Here is a 22,456-nt window from a genome sequence, read left to right on the forward strand (position 1 = left end):
ATATAGCATATGCCCTTTTGATGGAGAAAGTAAAAGCTTTCTTTTATCTCACTGCCACACGAACATCTCAACTTGGCGGCCATAGGGAATAAATCCTTGGAGTTTAACTTAATAACTGCTTCTTTTAGAGGTTAAGTCAATGATAAAAAGTTGAACCCGTTTTGATTTATTTTTATATTTTTTAGAAGACGACTCACTATCGAGAAGCCAGAGCATTGGGTTATAGGGTTAACGCTGAAGTCTGTAACACAAACCAAGACACTGGCCATCATTGTGTATGTTGTACAAAATAAGATTTAATGAGGAAACAAACACCCATAAATAAGAATACTAAGGCAAAGCAAGCCAAATACTCATTTAGAACCAAACCCAGGAAGAATTTACAAAGAATTTCTTTGAAATGTGTTTGTTTTATTCAGTTATCCTCCACGTGTTGGTTTAAATTAGACTAATTAGTAATAGAACTGGTTTGGATTCTGTAATGTTCTAAATTCTCTAGAACTAGCTTTCAGTGGAGTGTCAAGTTAATACATTTGTTTCTTTCTTTACCCAGTGTTATACAACTCAACATACAGCTTTTTTACACTGCAACTTCATTTCTTTTCATGATACCATACTGAAACATCTTGCAATACTGGGATATACTGAGAGTGAAGAGAATTAAGAGACTGCCAGATTTTTTAAAAAATTGATGCACTTATACTCGAGGGTGAATCTCATGAAAAACTAACATGAAATGTCCAGGTCACATTTTACAAAGCTGAAGGAATAAGAAATTATATTCTGCTTTTCTCATTACCGTAATAGAGATATATAATTTAAATTCCAAAGTACAATTTAATCATGCATTATGGCGTTGTGTGTTACACTGAAATTGTTTTTAATAAAAAAGGACAGGATAATAATTCTTATTGTATTATGGTATGAGAATTAGATTTTTAAACAATCTGATAAGAATCTGAGAGGAAATGTCATGAAACCGGTTTTAGGAATATTAATATTTTTACACCCAAATTATCATTATAAAAATGTATATAATTCAAAACTGTAATAGTGGTATGTAAATGCTGTTTTTAATAAAAAAAAAAAAAAAAAAAGATTATTACTGTATCACAGTAATGAGAATGAGATTTTAGCGCATTGTAATGAGGACAATTAAGCAAATTTCAAAATTTCTCATTACTGTAATATATTATAAATATTTAAAATTGTAAGTATGCATTATCGTAGTGTGTGTTCAGCTGAAAGTTTTTAATAAAAAAAATTAAAAATGTAAAAATGATCACGGTAATGAGATTTTTGGTGCATTACGGTAATGAGAATCTTTTCTTTTTTTGCATTACAATAATGAGAATTTGGAGAAAATGTGTTTGTCATGAAAATATGTCAGAATGCAAATCTTAATGGCTTCATTTTATTAATGCAAATTATGATTTTCTTTCGAATACATGGTGAATTATGACCCAGACATTTCTTTGTCAGGCTCATGAAAATAGGATAATTTTTTCCCATTCACTCTGAATGTAGAAAAGAACTGAAAATCATTGGAAATGCTAAGCAAGCCCATTGGTTTTCATCGGTTTGGTGCAAAGGCAATGAAGAATACGCAGTAGAATAAACAGAAACAGCATTGGACCACCAATAAAAGGAGGAAAAAACCAAACCAAAACTACTGGGTAGTCAGAATCAAAATTCACATTGTGCAAAGTTGGGCTGATTGCTTTGTTAAGCCAAAACAAGTCAGTTCCGAGCGCGACCAAACTCACACACACTGCATCAGTAATACAGCCTGAAGATCAAATCCAGTTCTGTCCGGTTCTGGATACTCTGGTGTAACATCGAGAAGCCACGTAAGATGTGGGGCGATGGATGTGTCAGTATGAAGGTCAAAGGTCCCATTGTCTCAGGATATGGAGGAGAACTCCTTCAGCAGGACGTCCTGACTCATGGTACTCAGAGACACGTTCTTCCTCACGTTCAGGCTGATGGAGCGAACCTGCAAAAGGCAAAACCAGCATCTGTGCATCAAAACTAACTCCTTTCCTGATGACTGCCATCGTGAACAGAGACGCGTGTGAAGCTGGTCATAAATTCACTTCACATTAAAATTTAACGCAGCAGTGAGCTCCTCGGGGCACAGAGACTGAGCTCAGAAAAGAAGAATTGGGCTCATACCAAATGTTCGGCTTTACAATATAATATACAGACAGTATTTAGACTGTTGAACGTGTGTTTTATATTTGAACATCATGTAACAGATGTGTTCATTAAACCAATAATTGAAATATACAAGAAATGATGGTCATACGGTTATAGAATTAAAAGCTATAATTATTAATAAATTCAATAATAACAATAGTCTCACTAAATATTCCAACCAAATATTCCTCTGCATGAATAGGGCTCTATGAAATCGGTCTATTTTACCCCAAATTCAGTGTTTTCCTTTTTAATTGTTCTGGATGTTGTTTACATGGTTTAATAACATTTTAATTAGGACGCTTAATCAACTGAATTCATAGAACTTTAAAAACGTATTAATTTATTACAATTTTAACAATAATATGAAATGAAATGCCCTATGATTTATTATTCTTGTTGTTGTTTTTATTATTATTTATTAGTAGTAGTAGTATTTTATAGAATTTTTTAATAAAATTATAAAACTTTATTAGAAGTTTTATTTGTCAGCATTTTGCGTTTTATGATTTATTGCCATTTCTTAAATCAAAAACGTTAATGAAATGAATAATTAAAAACTAAAAATTTGACAAATCTTGCAAAATGAAATTTGAACAATTTAAAAAGCAACAAAGATTTACAGGTGAAATTAAAACATGGATTAAAATTTGCGCAATATTGTGAGATATTCCGTTCAAAATAATGGTATAATAAACTGTATTATTATTGTTTTAATTATTATTACTTTGAGAAGTACATTCTACTCCACAATAGTAACATATTTCTGTCATAATTTTTGGTTCACATTCAACTGAAATTTTATTTTGCTGGGTTGTAGTGGAGACCAGTTTGTGTGCATCTGATGAACGTTTTCTCAAAGCAAATGGTGAAGCAACTCTCAGAGCATCTCTGGAGATGAAGTTTCATGTGAAGTGTAACAGTGAAACAACAACCACCAGTTGCATTGGATTCTGTGATTTCGTCTTTTTTGTCGTATTCTGTACCATTCAACCCATAGTTAATGTAGCCAAAGGAAGGAAGTAACTTGTCAATCAAACTCAAAAGCTTACCAGCTCCTTGAAAAAGCCGGCCTCTCTGGGCTGTTCAGAGTAACGCTCAAACTGGTCCAGACCATCCTGCAGCTTCAAGGTTAGTGTGTCGTAGTTTGAGCGCACCACCTCCAGCACCTACAGATGAGAAAACGACGTAAAACCCAGATACAACTACAAGAAATCTTCCAGGTTTAAGACAACAATGCACTGACAGAAGTCCACTTACAATGAAAGACTCTGGCAAAACTGTAGCTATAAAACTATTTATCCGTTTTATAACAATGGTCCTGAACTGAACTACAGGAACACATTTACAAAGCTAGTGGAGTGATCACATGACTACTGATACAGATATGAACCACCACAACTGGAACAAGCTCTCTGTTGACCACTGCTGATCAGCTGACCAAGCAAGAGTAGTAGTTTGCAAACTTCACATTCATCTTATAATATCTAACAAATGATATTTGCTTACTTGTAGTTGGTCAAATACAGGAAATGGCCAAAAAAACTGTTCGTCTCTGCATTTCAGTTTCAAAACGTCGACTTTTAAAATGGTTATGTTTTATTTACATTACAAATGTTATAAAAAAAGTGCATTTATTTTGTCCCTGTATTTAATAGTTTTTTCTAAAAATAAAATCAATTAAATATAATGCTATTTCGTTACTTTTTAATAAGTACTTTATTAAAACGTAATGATACATTTTAAATAATAATGTTTTCTGTCATTTTACCTTAACATTTAGGTAGCATTTTTGGTGGATTATGTTGGTAGATGTTTTACTTTTATATATATTTTATATAATCAGTTTTTATTAAATGCAATGGTATTTTACTACATTTTAATAAATATTTTATTAAAAAACTGTGATATTTTTGAAATAGCAGTATTTAATTAATATTATCTGTTATTTTACCTTAGAGTTTTTTTTGGTAGATATTTCATTTTAAACAGTAATAAAAAAAAAGAAATGATGTGTGTGTATGTATGTATGTATATATATATAGACAATTTTTTTTATATAATGGGATTTTACTACATTACTACTTTGATTAATATTTTATTAGAATATAGTGGTATTTAAAAAACAAAAAATAATATTTTCTGTAATTTTACCCTGGAAAAATATTATTTATTAAAATGATTATTTTGGTAAATATTTCATTTTAATATTTTTTTTTACTAAAATATAAAATCACTTTACTTAAATGTATTTTATTACATTTGACTAAACCTTCTATTAAAATGTAATTATATTTTTGAAATAATATATTTCTGAAACAATAATAATATTTCCTGTCATTTTACCTTGGAAAAAAAAAAATTGGTAGCATTTCTTGGTTGATTCTTTTGGTAGATCTTTTAAAAGAGACTTCCAAGTTAGATTCTGAAAGAACTCAGGGAGGCTTCGACACTCCTAGATCCCTCGCAAATTGCAATTGTCTTTCTTTGTTAGTACGTAACGAAGTAATGCACTGTTTATTTTGACAAATCAAAACAGTTCTCTGTGGCAATCATGGAAAGACATCGTTTCAAAATAGCGTTCCCACAACTACAAGCTGTTTGAGGTCACATTGTGTGCAGTGATTTTAAATAGAATGGGCCTGAAGTTTAACTGGGACACTCCAGGGCATGAAAGGGGCTGATGGACCACAAATCCCTAAACTTAAACTAAACTAAGAGAGCCAGAAAGGCTGGACAGAGGTCTGTTAGAGGTCATGCGGGAGCATCTGGTAAAGCGAGATAAAAGAGACGAGAGTTTGGGACTGCGAGCGACAGCTGGCACAACCATCTGTAAAACTGAACTCACTTCCAGCACACGGCATCATTACCCTACAGATCAAAGGCTAATTAAGCAACACCTGTGACCACAAACACCTGTGACCGTCCCAATAAGTCGCTTTTCTAGACACACATACAGTGTTTTGCTTATTCAGATTCAAAACCAATTCTCTCATATGACAGAATTGAGTTAAAGTTAGCCGATAAGACTGTGCCACAGTGCACAGGTATTTATGCAAAAAATATGGGTGTATGTAGATGCATTAAAAAAAGCTAACTATAGCTATTTTACTCCAAAAATGTCATTTACAGCATAGAACGAATGATATAATAATAATAATAATAATAGTTCAAAAGAACAGCATTTTTATGAAAATCTAAATCTTTTATAACATTATAAAATATCTTTACTGTTACATTTGATCGATTTAATACATTCTTGCTGAATAAAAGTATTTATTTCTTTAAAAAAAAAACAACTTTTGAATGATAGTGTTTTAATAAATAAGAAAATTAAATATAAATTACGCTATATTACAATGAGGCTAAAAGTTAATGTTCTGTGCAGAAACTCATTAAGATCCCATTAAAGTCTGTTTGAACTTAAGAGATCAAAACGTTAAGACTGTCTAAATCTGATGTGAGTGTATTCAGTTACCTGATCTTCTGAGAGCTGTGAGATGTGGTTCACAGCGGCGTACGACTCGATTTTAGGGTTGAAGTGGTTAATAATGGCTCTGAAATGACAGAAACGGGCAAAATGAGATATTTTTCAAACATGTGACAAGAGCTTCATAATAGAGGTCCTGCGACACGTCTGTGTGAGAATAAAAGGTAACGTTGCAGAGAATTTTCAAAGGTGTGGTTCTTTTCAAAATTCTGCCGTAATGCTTTCCATTATGCATGCTACAAAAAAAAAAAACAGCACTCGACTTCTTTTGTGCGGCACAAACACATGGTGACATCTCTGAAAGCCCGGAGAACCTGACTCTAAAATCAATAATTAATTCACCACCACGTCCCTCGCACACTAACCAAAATAAAGACAAAAACACACATTTTACTAAAGCCGTCCAAAGATAGTCACAGACTTCAACTAACAACTCAAACTAGGATTATAATAATGATAATAAACTTTATTTTATAAAGCAGCTTCTCGAAGGGCTGAATGATCTTAATTTACGATCTTTCATGATTTCACCCATATTTAAAACATAACTGGTATGTAAATGAAAGTACATTGTATAAATAGACTGTATATTTAGTATGATTTTCATTAGAAATGTATGCTTGTTTACACATTTAATGCTTTTTATAATCTAACACACACAAAGAAAACAAACAAACAAATGAGCCAAAGACAAAAACAAAAACACACTACAAAAAACTAAAGCAAAAAAAGTAAATACAATAATAAATAAATATTTATAAGTTAATTAAATAATTAATTGTACACACACACACACATATACATATACATATACATATATATATATATATATATATATATATATATATATATATATATATATATATATATATATATATATAAATAAAGCGAAAAATGTAAATCAAAACCAAAATAAATAAAAGAACAAAAACAAGCCAAAGAAAAAAGCAGAGAAAAAAATATAATAAACAAACAAAAAAATAAAAACAAGGACCAAAAAATAAAAAAAGAAATAAGAATAAAACAGTAAATGCATAAAAAAAATAAAATAAAAAAAAAGCAAAGGGGAAAAACTAAATAGAAATCAGAGAAAAATGGGAAAAAAATTTTTTGAAGTACATATATATTATTTTATTATTAATATTATATAAAAATATCTTATTTTAGAATACTTAAAACGGATAATTTAAACAAAGAATGCAATAAATCCTCTGATTATTTAATGTGAAAGCGTTCAGGAATGAAGGTAAATGTTCTGACCTGACGTTGACGAGAGCGTGAGTAAGTTTACTAGCAGGCTCCTTCCACTGGCCTGCATTGGTCGAGACTCGCAGCACTGCAGTGTCATGAAGATCAGGTTAGTGCTTTAATGATGGATAAAAATAAACATGTACGCAGCAGGACGGAGATCGGGCTACTTACCCATGCAGTAGAGGTTATCAAACACCTGATGCATGCGTATAATCTCATAATAGAGCTCGTCGTAACTGCTGGGCGTGGGCAGAAACGTGTCTCCATACGTGATGAACACGTTAAAGAGGTTCACCACCTAAAACAGACAAAAATATGTCAAGTGAGGTGAGAAATGCCCAATCTGTACTTAAAAACATGACAAACTGCTGCTCACAGCGAGTGCGATTTACCTGAAGAGCCAGCTGGAAGATATTGTGCTTCGCCAGAAGGATGGTCTCATTAGACAGCAGGAACTTCAGAAGGTTAATGAGAGCTGGAAAACACAATCAATGCAGCCACCTGAAGCAACACATCTGAAATAATCACTGTTTTGACCTGTGACTCCACACAACTGCCAGCGCAGATTTACACGGTCATTATCAGATCCATTATCAGGAGATGCAGAGAGGTACAGACAAATGGGAGTTTTTAAATAAATAGAAAGTATTTGGATAAAGCATTTAATACCTATATAAGAATATATATATTTATATAGATATTAAATATATTTATATTTTGAAATATATAGATATTAAATATATTTATATAAGTAAGCTTTCCACTGATTTATGGTTTGTTAGGATGGGACAATATTTTGCTGAGATACAACTATTTGAAAATCTGGAATCTGAGCGTGCAAAAAAATCTAAATATTGAGAAAACATTTGTTACTATATACATTAAATATTTACTATATGTAAAACTAAAGCAAAAAAAAAAAAATGAAAAGACACAAAAAACTAAAAGCAAAGAAAAAAACAAAACACACAGAGCACATGCCTGCATTTGGCTCAGGCGCACACCGTAAATATCATACCTGACCAGAGCTCTCTCCATGTGTAGTGCACCCTAATTCTGCACTTCTTCTGGTAGCAGATCAGTTTGTGAATTATCTGAACGCAGCGCCTAAAACAAACGACTTCATTAATTCTCACCATATCCACAATCGACTAAGCACTGCAGTATTTAAAACTGCAAATTAAAAAGAAACTCACACATAGAGATCCATAGGAAACTCCTTCATCATGTGCGTAACAATGAACTCGACCATCAGATCTGCAAAGACAAAGAATACTCAAATAAACGCTCACAAAACGATAAAGAGATCACTCATTCTGAACACAAAACTCACCCAGAACGGCACAAACTAAAGGCCGAGAGGGGATGCTCTTATCCGCGGCTTTCTTTCGATGCCTCATGGGCTGAAATGCATAAGAGAAACAACACTGGACTTTCATTTCATTGACTTCATTTTTGGATGAAAGCTCCCTTTAAGACTGGCCAAGGTTGATTTCAGTGCACAAATGATCCTGCTTTCATGCGTCTAGATAACTGGATTTACTGCATCAAGCAGTGAGGCTCTGGGACGTCCCATTTCGTAATGGATTGCCTGTAACATGGGGCTGGGCAGTTTGCTGATTTATATGCCAGAAACATCGTCTTCATTTGGATTCTGCCATTTAAAAACAACTGAGACCTCAGCAGAGACTTACCATTCTGTGCAAGTTGACCCTGAAGTTCATGTTATCATCGTGGAGAAAGGAGTCGGCGTACTGGTCCTATAAAACAGACAGCGAGAGGACAAATGGTCAAACAGTGAACGAACTCACAGGAAAAAAAATAATTACCCACAATGCATTACCTCGGCTATGCAGGTCAGAATGATGAGGCACAGCCTGGCACTGTTGAGTCTGTGTTCATCTGAAAGCATACAGAGGAAAACTATTGTAAGTTGTGCACAAAAAACTAAGAGAAATAAATGGCTGCGTTCCAAATTCTAGTGAGCTCCCTACTTAGGCAGCATTTTAAGGCACTTTGGTATAGAAGCTTTTCCAACATGTAGATAAGCTAATGCCGCCTTACCTTCTTTTGTAAAAATTAAAAACTGCATGCATCCTTTGCAAAGAACGCAATCCTATAATGCATAGCAACAAACGCCAAAATCCAAAATGGTGGACAAAGCGGGAAAAATGCTGATAATTACAATAATACCTCTACTCTAATTAAAAATGGACTATTTTAGCTAAAATGTACATCCTTTATGTTTGTATGCTTATAAGGCATCTTTACACAGCAAAGGCGGCACTGAAACCAAATCTGAAGCGGCATAAAACCACGAAAATGTGCATTTACACAGACCGTTTAATGCTGTTCTGCAGCGGCATAAATGCATTTACACAGGAATTAAAATTGTGGGAAATATATACCTTTTATAATAACTACAATTTTAAAAACAAATGCTATAAAATTAAATAACAAATATAAAAAAGAAGAAATAATATAAAACGAAATAAACAAAATAAATAAAAACACGACATTTTAAAATGTAACGACATTCAATTTAAATTTCCTGCGCGTGCTACAGTGTATCTTTTTTTTTTAGTCAATTTGCCGGTTAATTTCTTCCTCTGCTCTTATTAAAAGAAGCTCTTTTACTTCTTTGTCGGACCAGTTGTTTCCACTATTGGTAGACATTATTATTATTATTATTATTAACGTTAGCTAAAAGATATGGAGCTAGCTTACGTGTTTTTGGCTCGAACTGACAGGCGTCCTTTGGGTTGTCATGACAACGACGCTGCTTTAGAGCGGCACTGTTTCGCGTTTCATTTACACTGAATCAAAACAGCATTGCGTCGCCTTTGATACTAGGGACTGAGGTGGGTCAGACCCGGCGTATTTTAGGTCTGCTTTTATGCGGCATTGCGTCTTTACACTGAATTCTGAGCAGACACAGATCCGCTTTAGAGCAGCCTTAAATCGGCTGTGTAAAGATGCCTTATGAGAGTATCATGTTGTTAGCTTAGCGACATGCTAACACCAAACTCCACTGAAGTCAATAGCGATTCGAGGTTCTGACTTTGGATGCTGCCTAGGTAGGAGCAAGGAAGCTTGCTAGGTTTTGAACAGCACAAAGGAGAGAAACAGTGATAACTTGCCTTTGGTGTCCTGCATTACGATGGAGGAATATTTGAGGAAGGTTATAAGAAGATTACTTGTCTGCAAGTTTGGGTCCAGAGGAAGCTCAGGATTATTCATCACTGCAAAGAGAGAATGTAAGCATGGTGAATCATCTCTGAAAATGATCATTCGCCCCAATTTGCATACTTATACTACACACTAAAAGTACATACATCGTATTGAGAAAGTATGTAGCAACACTCAAATCGCGTCCTGACAACACAGACCTCCTTTTTGTGTTGTCAGCATAATAGCATTTAGTTGAATTCATGGCCATCATTATCTATGTTCATTACTTATGTGGGAGTACACCATTACATTTTTTCCACTGCACAAAAACTGAGCAATATTAGCCACAAAAATAACAAATAAAACACGCAAAAACTTTTTTTTTTTTGTACCCCGTTACTATAATCTTGTATTATTTAGGATGGATAATACAAGGTAAAGTTCCTCTAACACTAAGAATGATAACTTTAATGATATTAGTGTCCACACCAATGCATGCTACCATTCTGTTTTGTCATCCGCCACTTTAAATGCACACAGTCTGTAAAGTCATGTGGATTCTGATTGGCTGTCAATGTTTTTATGGTTCAACAGCTGGAAAAAAATATCCCTTCTGAAAGTGAATATTGCATATTGCAGGATACAGTATCTACCGTTATAGATATCGTTAAATTAGAACGATTATTAAAACTTTACAGTTCTGGTTAAATTAGAATGATTATTAAAAATGTTAGTTATTGTTAAATTAGAATGATAATTAATGTTAGTTATTGTTAAATTTGAACGATTATTAAAACTTTACAGTTCTTGTTAAATTAGAATGATTATTAAAAATGTTATTGTTAAATTAGAATGATAATTAAAATGTTACAGTTATTATTAAATTAGAATGATTATTAAAAATTATAGTTATTGTTAAATTAGAACGATTCTTAATGTTAGTTCTTGTTAAATTAGAACGATTGTTAAAACTTTACAGTTCTTGTTAAATTAGAATGATTCTTAAAAATGTTAGTTATTGTTAAATTAGAACGATTGTTAAAACTTTACAGTTCTTGTTAAATTAGAACGATTATTAAAACTTTACAGTTCTTGTTAAATTAGAACGATTATTAAAACTTTACAGTTAGTGTTAAATTAGAATGATTCTTAATGTTAGTTCTTGTTAAATTAGAATGATTCTTAATGTTAGTTCTTGTTAAATTAGAACGATTCTTAATGTTAGTTCTTGTTAAATTAGAACGATTCTTAATGTTAGTTCTTGTTAAATTAGAACGATTCTTAATGTTAGTTCTTGTTAAATTAGAACGATTGTTAAAACTTTACAGTTCTTGTTAAATTAGAACAATTATTAAAACTTTACAGTTAGTGTTAAATTAGAATGATTCTTAATGTTAGTTATTGTTAAATTAGAACAATTATTAAAACTTTACAGTTAGTGTTAAATTAGAATGATTCTTAATGTTAGTTATTGTTAAATTAGAATGATTGTTAAAACTTTACAGTTCTTGTTAAATTAGAATGATTATTAAAAATGTTAGTTATGGTTAAATTAGAACTACTCTTAATATTAGTTATTGTTAAATTAGAATGGTTGTTAAAAATGTTAGTTATTGTTAAATTAGAACGATTATTAAAAATATTAGTTATGGTTAAATTAGAACGATTATTAAAACTTTACAGTTCTTGTTAAATTAGAACGATTGTTAAAACTTTACAGGTCTTGTTAAATTAGAACGATTATTAAAACTTTACAGTTCTTGTTAAATTAGAACGATTGTTAAAACTTTACAGGTCTTGTTAAATTAGAACGATTGTTAAAACTTTACAGGTCTTGTTAAATTAGAACGATTATTAATGTTACAGTTCTTGTTAAATTAGAATGATTATTAAAAATGTTAGTTATGATTAAATTAGAACTACTCTTAATATTAGTTATTGTTAAATTAGAATGATTGTTAAAAATGTTAGTTATTGTTAAATTAGAACGATTATTAAAACTTTACAGTTCTTGTTAAATTAGAACAATTATTAAAAATGTTAGTTATGGTTAAATTAGAACGATTATTAAAACTTTACCATTCTTGTTAATTATTAAAAATATTAGTTATGGTTAAATTAGAACGATTATTAAAACTTTACAGTTAGTATTATATTAGAACGATTCTTAATGTTAGTTATTGTTAAATTAGAACAATTATTAAAACTTTACCATTCTTATTAAATTAGAACAATTATTAAAAATATTAGTTATGGTTAAATTAGAACGATTATTAAAAATGTTACAGTTAGTGTTAAATTAGAACGATTGTTAAAACTTTATAGGCAAAATTTAATCAGAACTATTAAAACGCTAGTTATTTTTAAATTAGAATGGTTATTAAAATGTTAGTTTTAGTCAAATTAGAACAATTTTTGTTAAATTAAAATGCTTATTAAAACTTTATAGTTATTATTATTATTATATTACAATGATTATTAAAATGTTATAATATCATTATAGCTATAGTCCTTGTTGTGAACAGGCTATAAGTATATTGTGAATGTTTCTCGTGTCATCCTGATTACAGATGATTAAGCTTTGCTGGCACATTCAAGCAGGAGAACATGCCACATCCACCACAGCAGCTTCAGTCTGCCAGATCCGAGTGGATTTAATATTTCATACAGCTAATGGATGTCAAGTTTTTAAAAGGTTGCAATGCAAAAAGCAGCATAGAATTTACACATGTTTTAGAGGCAAATGTAAGTGTGGAGTCAGTTTAAGGAAGTGAAATGTCGGCTCTACAATATAAGAGCCTGGAAGTACGATTCAAAGGGTCATTTGCTGAACAACAGCTGCTTAAAAAGCTCAAAGCGTTTCATTATTCAAACAAGCCTCACATCTGGTTACTGTGTTGACCATTTAAACAGCCACTGAAAGTATTCGATTCTCATACGGTGCATGCATTTCTACTTCAGTGTTCTGCAGAAGAAAGCAGGTCATGTGGGTTTGACATGATGGTGAGTGAATGATATTTTAACACTAGTTACTCACTGTCCAGAGAGGGCGGTGTGGTGCCCAGCGGGGTCATAGGAGAGGCTGGGACGGGCACAGCCGGGGTTGTTGCAATGTCAATCTCCGGATGGCTCTGTGAGTGACAATTACAGATGCAAAGATAAACCATAACCATCAATGTATAGATAGGACAGGCCTAATAATATATGCATATGTCAGTGCGCAAAGATAAATACAAGTGATTGTGTAGTGCTGACCTGTGCAAGAACAGTGATGAAGTTTCTGTTGAGATGTACGGCCTCATAAAGAGCGAGCAGGATGGCTTCATTAGTCCTAAAGGACGATAAAGTCATCAGACATGTGGAGCATTTGATTTAATAATACAAGAATGGACATTTCAAGATTTGATGACCGCTATTATGCGCTGGAGACTTATGGGGCTGATCTGACCTTCAAATACATATTTAGTTCTCTTCAAAGGCTTGCTTTTTTGAAAGAAATTAGCACTTTTAGTCAGTAAGGTTGCATTATATTGAAAATAAATGCTGTTATTTTGAACTTTCATCACGGAGTCATGTGACACTGAAGACTGGCTTAATGAGGCTGAAAATTCAGCTTTCATGACCGGAATCGTTTGAACATATATTACAATAGAAAACACTTCTTTTGAATTATAATAATATTTCACAGTATTACTGATTTGACTATTTTTGATCAAATAAATGCAGCCTTAGTGAGAAGAGACTTCTTTCAAAAACATTTAAAAAAATCTTACCAACCCCAAAATTTGTAGGTAAGCTGTATATAAAAATACGCCATCACCAACTAAAATGTTTGAATTTTTACTTACTGTATTGACAGCTTCTCATCTGCGTCAGCGATAAACATACTGCCCACCTGCAGACCAAAGAATTATGATGAAAAATTACGGTTTCTTTTGAGAAAAACTATGGTCATATCACATACAAGCATAAATGATCTTCACACAGCAACCCGTCAAAATAAAAGTTTGGTTTAACTTGAAGAAACCGTGACAGAAATATATTACTTAATGTAACGACACTACTACTACTACTACTACTAATAAAATTTATTAAAACATTATTTTTAAAGGTATATTTACCAGAAAAAATTATTTGCCAGAATTTTTTTTAGCAGAAATATGTAAATAAACAGCAGTATTTCCGGGAAAAAATTCTAATAAATATTTTTTTACAAAATCAATTATTTATGCTTTTGATTATTAATATTTAATGAAATCATTAAAATGGAATTCAGAAAATTAAATGGAAAACTAAATTTGGTATAAAAAAAAAAAACTAAAATACAACTGAATTTGAGAAAATAAAACATTTTATAGGGCCATAAAAATTGAATTTTTGTTCAACTTTTAATACATTTCTGTTTAATATTGTAAATTTCATGATTTCAATTAATTAGACATGCTTTTTGATGAATAAAATACAATTTAGCCATTAAAACAGAGTCTAGAAAAATTAATGGAAAAAATGTTGTCAATCCAGAAAAATTGAAACAGAAAAAAAATTGAATTTGGAAAAAATACTAAAAAGCAATTTGAGAAAAAATAAAACCGTTTTCATAGGGACCTAGACATGAATACATGATAAAAGAGATTTATACCATGCTGGTAAGGGTGGAGAAAAATCCTCCCTGGTTTTCTTCTTCTTTGTCTTTATACTGTCTGTGGAAACCAGATGGATCACAATAAATCTTTCGCACACGTTTCTTAAAAACAAAACAACAAGGATTGCTTGTTACCTATTGTACTCTGCAAGTGCGTGGTGGATGACCATTCCCATGCCCTGCGAAAAGTCAATTTTATTAGACCAATGCATGACAATGACTCCAAAAAAATCTTGATTTTCAAGAATCTCGCTATCTACTCACATCCAGGGTCGGCTCGTCGTCCACTATTGACAGTTTCACAATATAAGGATTCACAGACTACAATTAAAGGAGGAAACAATGAATCCCACAGAAATCTTACAAACAATGCTTCATGACTAGAACTGCTAGAACGATATATTGTATTAGTACAACCATCACTGTGCATTTACCTCATACTTCCTGTAGTTGACCAGCAGAGCTAAAAGTACCACAGCATCATATCCGTGCTGCGCTCGACTGGAAACATCAGACAGAATCTGGGCAAAAAGAGGTGAATGAAATGATAATGCACAGGTAAAAACAGGAAAAATTACACCAAAAAAATCTACTTTTACCTGTAGAATGGCCTCAAATATACTGTTGATCATCACATACTCCAGTATGGTGTTCTGACTAATATTATCTGTCACCTGCAAAAAAACAAAACAAAAAACACATTATAACCACGTCAGAAAGCATCTGACAAAATATTACTATTTACATATAATATAAATTATATACAAGAATATATACATACAAATTTTTTAAAACATACAGTCATGGCCAAAAATATTGGCACCCTTGGTAAATATGACCGAAGAAGGCTGTGAAAATTAATCTGCATTGTTAATCCTTTTGATCTTTTATTTAAATAATTCACAAAACTCTAGCCTTTCAGTGGATAATAAGAATTTAAAATGGGGGAAAATATCATTACGAAATAAATGTTTAAATAAATCAAAAGCACAGTGACACCAAGACTTGACTTCCATTGTAAATGGACTGATTTTTGCTTGCTTTTACAAACAGATTTTTACAAAAAGAGTGCAGAAGAATGAATGCACTGATCTTACAGTGACCAGACACAGCAGTAGTTTTAGACATAAACTCTTCAGACTCTCTGATCCATCACCGCACAGCAGACTGTCCAGGCTCTCCATTAGCTCCTGTGTGCACAATTACAGTACAGCTCAAATCAGCATTCAATAGAAACATCCAGATCATGTGTTAGCAGGACAGACGACTGACCTTCATTCGGAGCTCAGCTTTGTCGAAACCCATGAGCATGTTGATTATGTCAAAGCCCGTGGTGGATTTGTTCTTCTGGTGAACTCCTCTGAACAGCGCACAGAGAGTCTGCAGAGACAGACAGAAGGAGACTGGTGTGCTTTTCAAGTCTTTGTCATGTTCATTCAGATCTTTAGGTCAAAAGCAACTGTTAGATTTTCTGAATGCCAACCAGTAACTGAATGAAGGGTGTGTCTGCAAACACAAAAGCTGGCTTCACAACTTCAGCTTTATGTTTCCAATTGAGTATTTTTAAGCATGTTTATTTAAAATAAACTAAATATATATACATATATACACTATATAGCCAAAAGTATTGGGTCACCCCCTTCTAATGAACACGTTTGGCTACTTTAGTAATTTCTATGAGTACAAATCTTAATGTTAAAGCATATAATGATATTCTAGGGAATTGTGTGCTTCTAATTTTATAGCAACAGTTTGGACAGAACCCTTTTCTATTCTAACATGACAGTGTCTCTGTGTATAAGACACGGTTCAAAAAGACATGATTGATTGAGTCAGTGTGGAAGAACTTGACTGGTCTGCAGAAAGCCAAGTCCTGATCCCAGCTGAACTCCTCTGGTGTGACTTTAAATGCAGACCTTGAGCCAAAAACTCATCACCAAACACCAATGACTTGTATAGACACTATATGGACAGAAGTATTGGCACCCCCTTCTTTAGAACAGAAAAAGGCACTAACAAAACTGTGGCAACAAAGATGGAAACATAATTCATGCATTTAAAAATGGTTTTTCCATCTCTGTTTAAACAGTTTTGGACGTGTCTAAACGTGTGTGTGCTGTCAAATCGTATCTAATCGCATCTAAAATAAAAGTTTTTGTTTACATAATATATAAATGTGTACTGTGTATATTTATTATGTATATATAAATACAAATACATGCATGTATATATTTAATAAAAATATGTTGTTTATATATAATGAATATAAATATATTAATGTATATACGTAAATATTTTCAAATATATATATATACTGTATGTGTGTGTGTCTTTATAATATACATACATTATAAATGTCTTTACGGTCACTTTTGATTAATGTGTCTTTTATTGCTAAATAAAAGTAGCAATTTCTTAATAAAAAAAAAAACTTACTGGCCTTAAATTTTTGAACGTTAATTAATTTTACACGATTATTATAATTTTATGACAACTAAGTACATTTGACCACATAATTATAATTATTATAAAATCAAATAAAACTTTTTTAATCAAATAAAAATTTTAACGTTTCCATTATTAGCAATGGTTAATCTTATTAGATTAGATTTTCAATACTCTAAATAAAGTAAAAAAAATCCTACACAGACACAACAAATTAAAAAAAAAAATATTAAAAGTATAAGTAGTTTTAACGTCATGTATAAATACTTCACCGTTTCAATTATTTTTTCAAATTGCAGTGATGAAAATAATTTTTTTTTTACCAAAAAGTTTGCGATTGACATAAAAAAATAATATAAATACAAAATGTTTAAATCATTAATTTTCTTTATATTAAATCTTCTGTGAAACACCAGCCAGACATTGATTATTTGAAGCACGACTTGATTACCAGTATTATGAACATGTTGCTTAGTAATGCAGCAAGCATGATTTTACCTGAAGCGCATTGACTACTTTGATCTGGTGCTCTTCGCCCAGAGCTTGAACGCAGTGATGGAACAAACTGTTGATGTTGTCTTTGATTTTCATGACTTCATCCCCGTCCAGAGACTCCAGCTTCCCCTCCAGATACTCCAGATTGACCTGCTCAAAGCACAGCGCACGCATTCATAAAACAGCTCTCCACGGAGAAGTATTTCAGGATGAGTATCTGCCACAGACCTTCATCAGAAACAGCTCGTCCCAGAAGCGAGGATTGTTCTTAGTAGGGTCTTCCTTCTGATGGGAAAGAGCCAAAACAGTGTGCTTACGAATTGAAACCCGTTACTGATTACAGATGTAGTTAGTAGCGTAATCTCATTTTAGGTCATGTATTCTAAATCTAAACGTGTTTTAAACTTACCATTAAACATAGCGTGTTGATATAAAAAAAAAGCAAAGGGAAACAAAATATATTCCTTGAAATGTATTTTTTTCTGTCTGTTTTTGGGGATATAATCAAAGCGGACAAAGCAGCATTTTTAGAACGGAGCATTTAAAAGAGGAAAACAGAGGAATTAGGGAGAATCAATAAATTATTCATCATTTTATGCCATTGTGTGAATAATACGTAATCATGTATAAAGAAATAACTGTAATCTGATTATGAGCATATATATGTATAATATATATTTTTTTTCATACATGCACTACCAGTCAAAAGTTTTTGAACAGTAAGATTTTTAATGCTTTTGAAATAATTATCTTCTGCTCACCAAGCCTGCATTTATTTGATCTAAAATACAGTAAAAACTGTGAAATATTTTTACTATATAAAATAACTTTTCTATGTGAATATATATTCAAATATATTATTGATTTGTGTGATCAAAGCTGTATTTTCAGCATCATTACTCCAGTGTCCCATGATCCTTCAGAAATTATTCTAATATACTGATTTGCTGCTCAAAGCACATTTATTATTATTATTATCAATATTTAAAACAGTTGAGTACATTTTTTCATTTTTTGATGAATAGAAAGATCCAAAGATCAGCATTTATCTGAAATAAAAAGCTTATGCATCATTATACACTCTAAAGCTATCAAAAGCTTGAAATCTGTATTTTTATTTATTTTTTATTATAGGAATGAATACTTTAGCAAGGATGCTTTATATTATGGAAGCCCGTTTCCACCACTGAATAAAAAATAATAAAGGTTATTGTGACGTTTTTTGTGTAATTCTGACTTTTTTTCTCAGAATTGCGAGTTTATATGTCATAATTCTGTGAAAAAAGTCATAATTGTGAGATAAAAAGTCGCAATAACCTTTTTTATTCAGTGGCGGAAACGGGGCTTCCGTAATATATTGATCAAAAGACATTTATAATGTTACAAAATATTTATATTTCAGATAAATGCTGTTCTTCTGAACTTTCTATTCATTAAAGAAACCTGAAAAAAATAAAAATAAATCAACATAATAAAAATAAGTGTTTCTTGAGCAGTGTGAGGATCATGTGACTCTGAAGACTGGAGTAATGATGCTGAAAATTCAGCTTTGATCACAGAAATAAATTACATTTGAACGTGTATTCACATAGAAAGCAGTTATTTTAAATAGTAAAAATATTTCCTGTATTTTAGATCAAATAAATGCAGGCTTGGTGATATAAATGATGACTTACTGCGAATATCTCATCGTACATCAGCACCACCTTCTCCTTCAGAGGCTTCTTGGAAGAGGATGTTCTCCTCAGAAGACCTGCTTTCTTCTCAGTCTGAGCCATGGCTTACAAACACGACTGCAAACACACAATAACGCTTTGAATTCAGACCTTTCGAGGATACTGGGACTCGTGCGTGTGTTTTGACAGATTAGCTTTAGCATGTAGCTTCCTAACATTGTATACGGTAAACAAACACTTCCGAATCATATTTTAACACTGAGACAGTCATGCTAACTGATCAAAGCTAAACTGTTTTCTTGCATTTACAACTAAATAAATATATTTTGCATTCCAGCGGCGACTTTTAACAGTCAGGCAGTTTGAACAGATAAATTCAATAATATGTTCATACCCGGGTAAATGAATCACTGTATTTGCTCCATTAATTACTCTTCAAGCTAAACAGATGGATTTCGCCCGACTGACTTCCGGTCGGACCGGAAACCCCGCCCATGTGCTTACATCACGTCCGCTAGCCATGCTGAATAGACACGTAAATAGACACGCCAAAACCTTTTTTTTATATATAATATGCTCATAATAATAATAAGAGCATCTCTACACATGCCCTACTGATATGATTTCATCTTGTCAAATTATTTATTTTATTAAGAGTTTATAGTGCAAAATTAGATCGATCATTTGATCATTGTTCAGCATACAGCTCATTTATGTTCACGTATTATATAATCACCTAATATATATATATATTATATATATATATATATATATATATATATATATATATATATATATATATATATATATATATATATATATACATATATAGCCTATATATATCACATACACACACACACACACATATATATATATATATATAATGTGTGTGTCTAAAATAAAAATAATAGAAGTGATTTTTGTGTCAAATGTAAACTGTTGAGTTTATATATATATATATATACATATATAGCCTATATATATCACATACACACACACACACACACATATATATATATATATATAAACTCAACAGTTTACATTTGACACAAAAATCACTTCTATTATTTTTATTTTTAGTAATTATAATATATATATATATATATATATATATATTATTAGTAAAATCAGTTATTTTATTTTAGAAATTAATTCTATATTTATTTTATTCGATGACAGATATATATGTATCTTGATTATTGGTAAGATATTCCTCTTACCTTCATAGACTGTATATTTTATTAATTTTAGATTTTATTACAATATAATAAAACAGCTTCCTAAGAAAACAAACTGTTAAGAAAAAATGAAATCACAGTTTTAGATTACATATTTTTTAGTTAGTATATTTTGATGATGCATAGTAATAATCTTAACGATCATAATATAGTCTTTACTTCATTAATTTTTATTATTATTCATAATTTTAGATTTTACTGAAAATATTATTTTAGAAAACAAAATAACAAACAAAATGTTGTTTTGTTTTATGTATTAAATTCTATATTTAAATAATAATATAATAATTATTCAATAGATTTTTATGATAAATACAAATTATCATAGTATTTGAGATCAGAATTCTTAATATAAATTAATACAATTATAAAAAATTAAATTCAATCAACAGTTGATCACAGTATTTAATATCATAATCCTTAATTTAAATTAGAAATCAATCAACATTTATTTTATATTTATTAAATAACACGTATAATAGATACTAATGTTCATAGTATATAAGATCATAAATGAATTCTTAATGATTGGTAAGACTTTTCTTCATAGACCTCATGTCTCTATCAGTAAATGTGTTGTAGGTCTAAATGTTAAGCAGTAGGTGGAGCCACATTCACAGCCTTTATATTCCAGCAAGAATGTTGCAGTGAGAAAAAAGATCATTTGAAAAGGCTTGAGAGAAAAACCTGCCTCTTATAAGAACATGATCGCAGGCACCTCATGTGTGAGAGACTCCAGTGCTCCTCAAGCTACAGTGGAATAAATCACACAGGGTAAGATCCTCCACTCACTTCACACACACAATCAGGACTCTGGGGAAGAGGGGTGCAATCCTGTTTGATAAGGTACATTGTTTATGCAGTTTGGGCATTGCATTATAAATTCTATGCTCTGTTAATGATTTCTACATCCTTTTGATTGATAACTACAGCATAGTAACAGTTCTCTGAATGTGCAACTCAAAAACTGCAAGTTTTAGTGCTTCATGTAGAACTACTGTTCTTTGTTTTACATATACATGAAGAATGGTTATATTGCATACATATTTCATACTTTTGAATGACAATAGACTTCTGCTTCAACTTCTAGCATGATTACAGGACGTTTTGTTGAACAGAAAACAACAATTTCAACTGGAGATTGCTGGAGGGCTTTGTCAGATAAATATGGTGTCTAAGTACTAGTTGGTACATGCCTTCAGTTGCACTACTTTTGAAATAGCCATAATAAGCTTGTACTGTAGATTTACATGTTTTATTTGAGCTGGTACTTTCTGACACAGTCTGGGAGGTTCACCACGGGCTTCCAGAACAGAGATGTTCATCCTCACGGGGGGGGGGGGGGGGGGGGGGGGGGGCATTAAATTCAATATTACAAGACTGAATTCATCATGAACATTTCCCACAGTGTTGAAATGAGATCTGCTCTTGGTCTCAGATATGCTGGATATGGTAATTTGCACAAGGACAATGTGATACTTTTAAAAATGTGCCATGGCTTACTTGCCATTATGGACTGGGTGAGCAGGCACAGTTTGGACACTGTTGTTTTGTGCTGCAATGTGTTGGACTCTGCCAAGTTGCTGGAGAACTGAGCCAGGGTCAACAGCGGTTTTATTCAAACCAAACAATGTGATCTTTGCAATGCGGATGAAATGTAATTGGGGTTTAGGTGGAAATGGTGCAAATGCACGTGGGCTCAGTGATGATTTGTGAAAGCACGAGTGTCTGTTTTCTCTGGGCTGCAGGTCACAATGTTGGGGATCTGCTTGTGTTTGAGTGTCGCTGTCCACTTCGCCGTGTCTCAGGAAGCCGAAGCTCAGGACCCTGTCACATACACGGCAAGTAG

At 31.9% G+C, this 22,456-nt stretch overlaps 2 protein-coding genes across 5 annotated transcripts in view; one reads left to right on the top strand and one right to left on the bottom strand.

Moving 5' to 3' along the window:
* Nucleotides 1-272: 272 nt before the first annotated feature.
* Nucleotides 273-19,865, bottom strand: LOC306875412 (armadillo-like helical domain-containing protein 3). 2 transcript variants are annotated; one of them, XM_079425941.1, is made up of 26 exons: nt 19,764-19,865; nt 19,370-19,486; nt 17,922-17,978; nt 17,697-17,843; nt 16,026-16,133; nt 15,851-15,943; nt 15,353-15,427; nt 15,188-15,274; nt 15,018-15,074; nt 14,889-14,932; nt 14,751-14,811; nt 13,960-14,006; nt 13,367-13,442; nt 13,149-13,242; nt 10,081-10,182; nt 8,784-8,842; nt 8,635-8,700; nt 8,274-8,343; nt 8,137-8,197; nt 7,959-8,047; nt 7,333-7,415; nt 7,112-7,238; nt 6,950-7,025; nt 5,678-5,756; nt 3,252-3,368; nt 273-1,996 (listed from the first exon to the last, which is right to left on the bottom strand). In XM_079425941.1, exons 2-26 carry the CDS (start codon nt 19,469-19,471, stop codon nt 1,904-1,906), a joined length of 2,070 nt encoding a protein of 689 aa, XP_079282067.1. In that variant the 5' UTR covers nt 19,472-19,486; nt 19,764-19,865; the 3' UTR covers nt 273-1,903. The 2 variants fall into 2 exon arrangements, with proteins under 2 accessions (XP_079282067.1, XP_079282068.1); XM_079425942.1 differs by lacking the exons at nt 19,370-19,486; nt 19,764-19,865 and adding an exon at nt 18,103-18,174.
* Nucleotides 19,866-21,256: 1,391 nt separating this feature from the next.
* The window catches only part of LOC306874819 (EGF-containing fibulin-like extracellular matrix protein 1), a 22,399-nt gene continuing 21,199 nt past the window's right edge, over nt 21,257-22,456 (top strand). The window contains exons 1-2 of one of the 3 annotated variants that reach the window (XM_079425087.1): nt 21,257-21,381; nt 22,356-22,448. In XM_079425087.1, coding sequence (XP_079281213.1) covers nt 22,362-22,448 — 87 coding nt within the window. In that variant the 5' untranslated portion in view covers nt 21,257-21,381; nt 22,356-22,361. Of the gene's footprint in view, nt 21,454-21,998; nt 22,060-22,355; nt 22,449-22,456 lie in introns of those variants that run through there. The other 2 variants (XM_079425088.1, XM_079425086.1) reach the window with 2 other exon arrangements.

Source organism: Barbus barbus (assembly GCF_936440315.1).
Source record: "Barbus barbus genome assembly, chromosome: 9".
In the NCBI taxonomy this organism is placed as follows: domain Eukaryota; kingdom Metazoa; phylum Chordata; class Actinopteri; order Cypriniformes; family Cyprinidae; genus Barbus; species Barbus barbus.

Coding starts and splice junctions, on each gene's coding strand:
- LOC306875412 (XM_079425941.1), bottom strand. CDS start 19,471: ATGGCTCAGACTGAGAAGAAAGCAGGTCTTCTGAGGAGAACATCCTCT. Junction 14,007..14,750: donor TCTCCACCCTTACCAGCATG/GTATAAATCTCT, acceptor TTTGGTCTGCAG/GTGGGCAGTATGTTTATCGC. Junction 8,843..10,080: donor CGTAATGCAGGACACCAAAG/GCAAGTTATCAC, acceptor GTATGCTTTCAG/ATGAACACAGACTCAACAGT.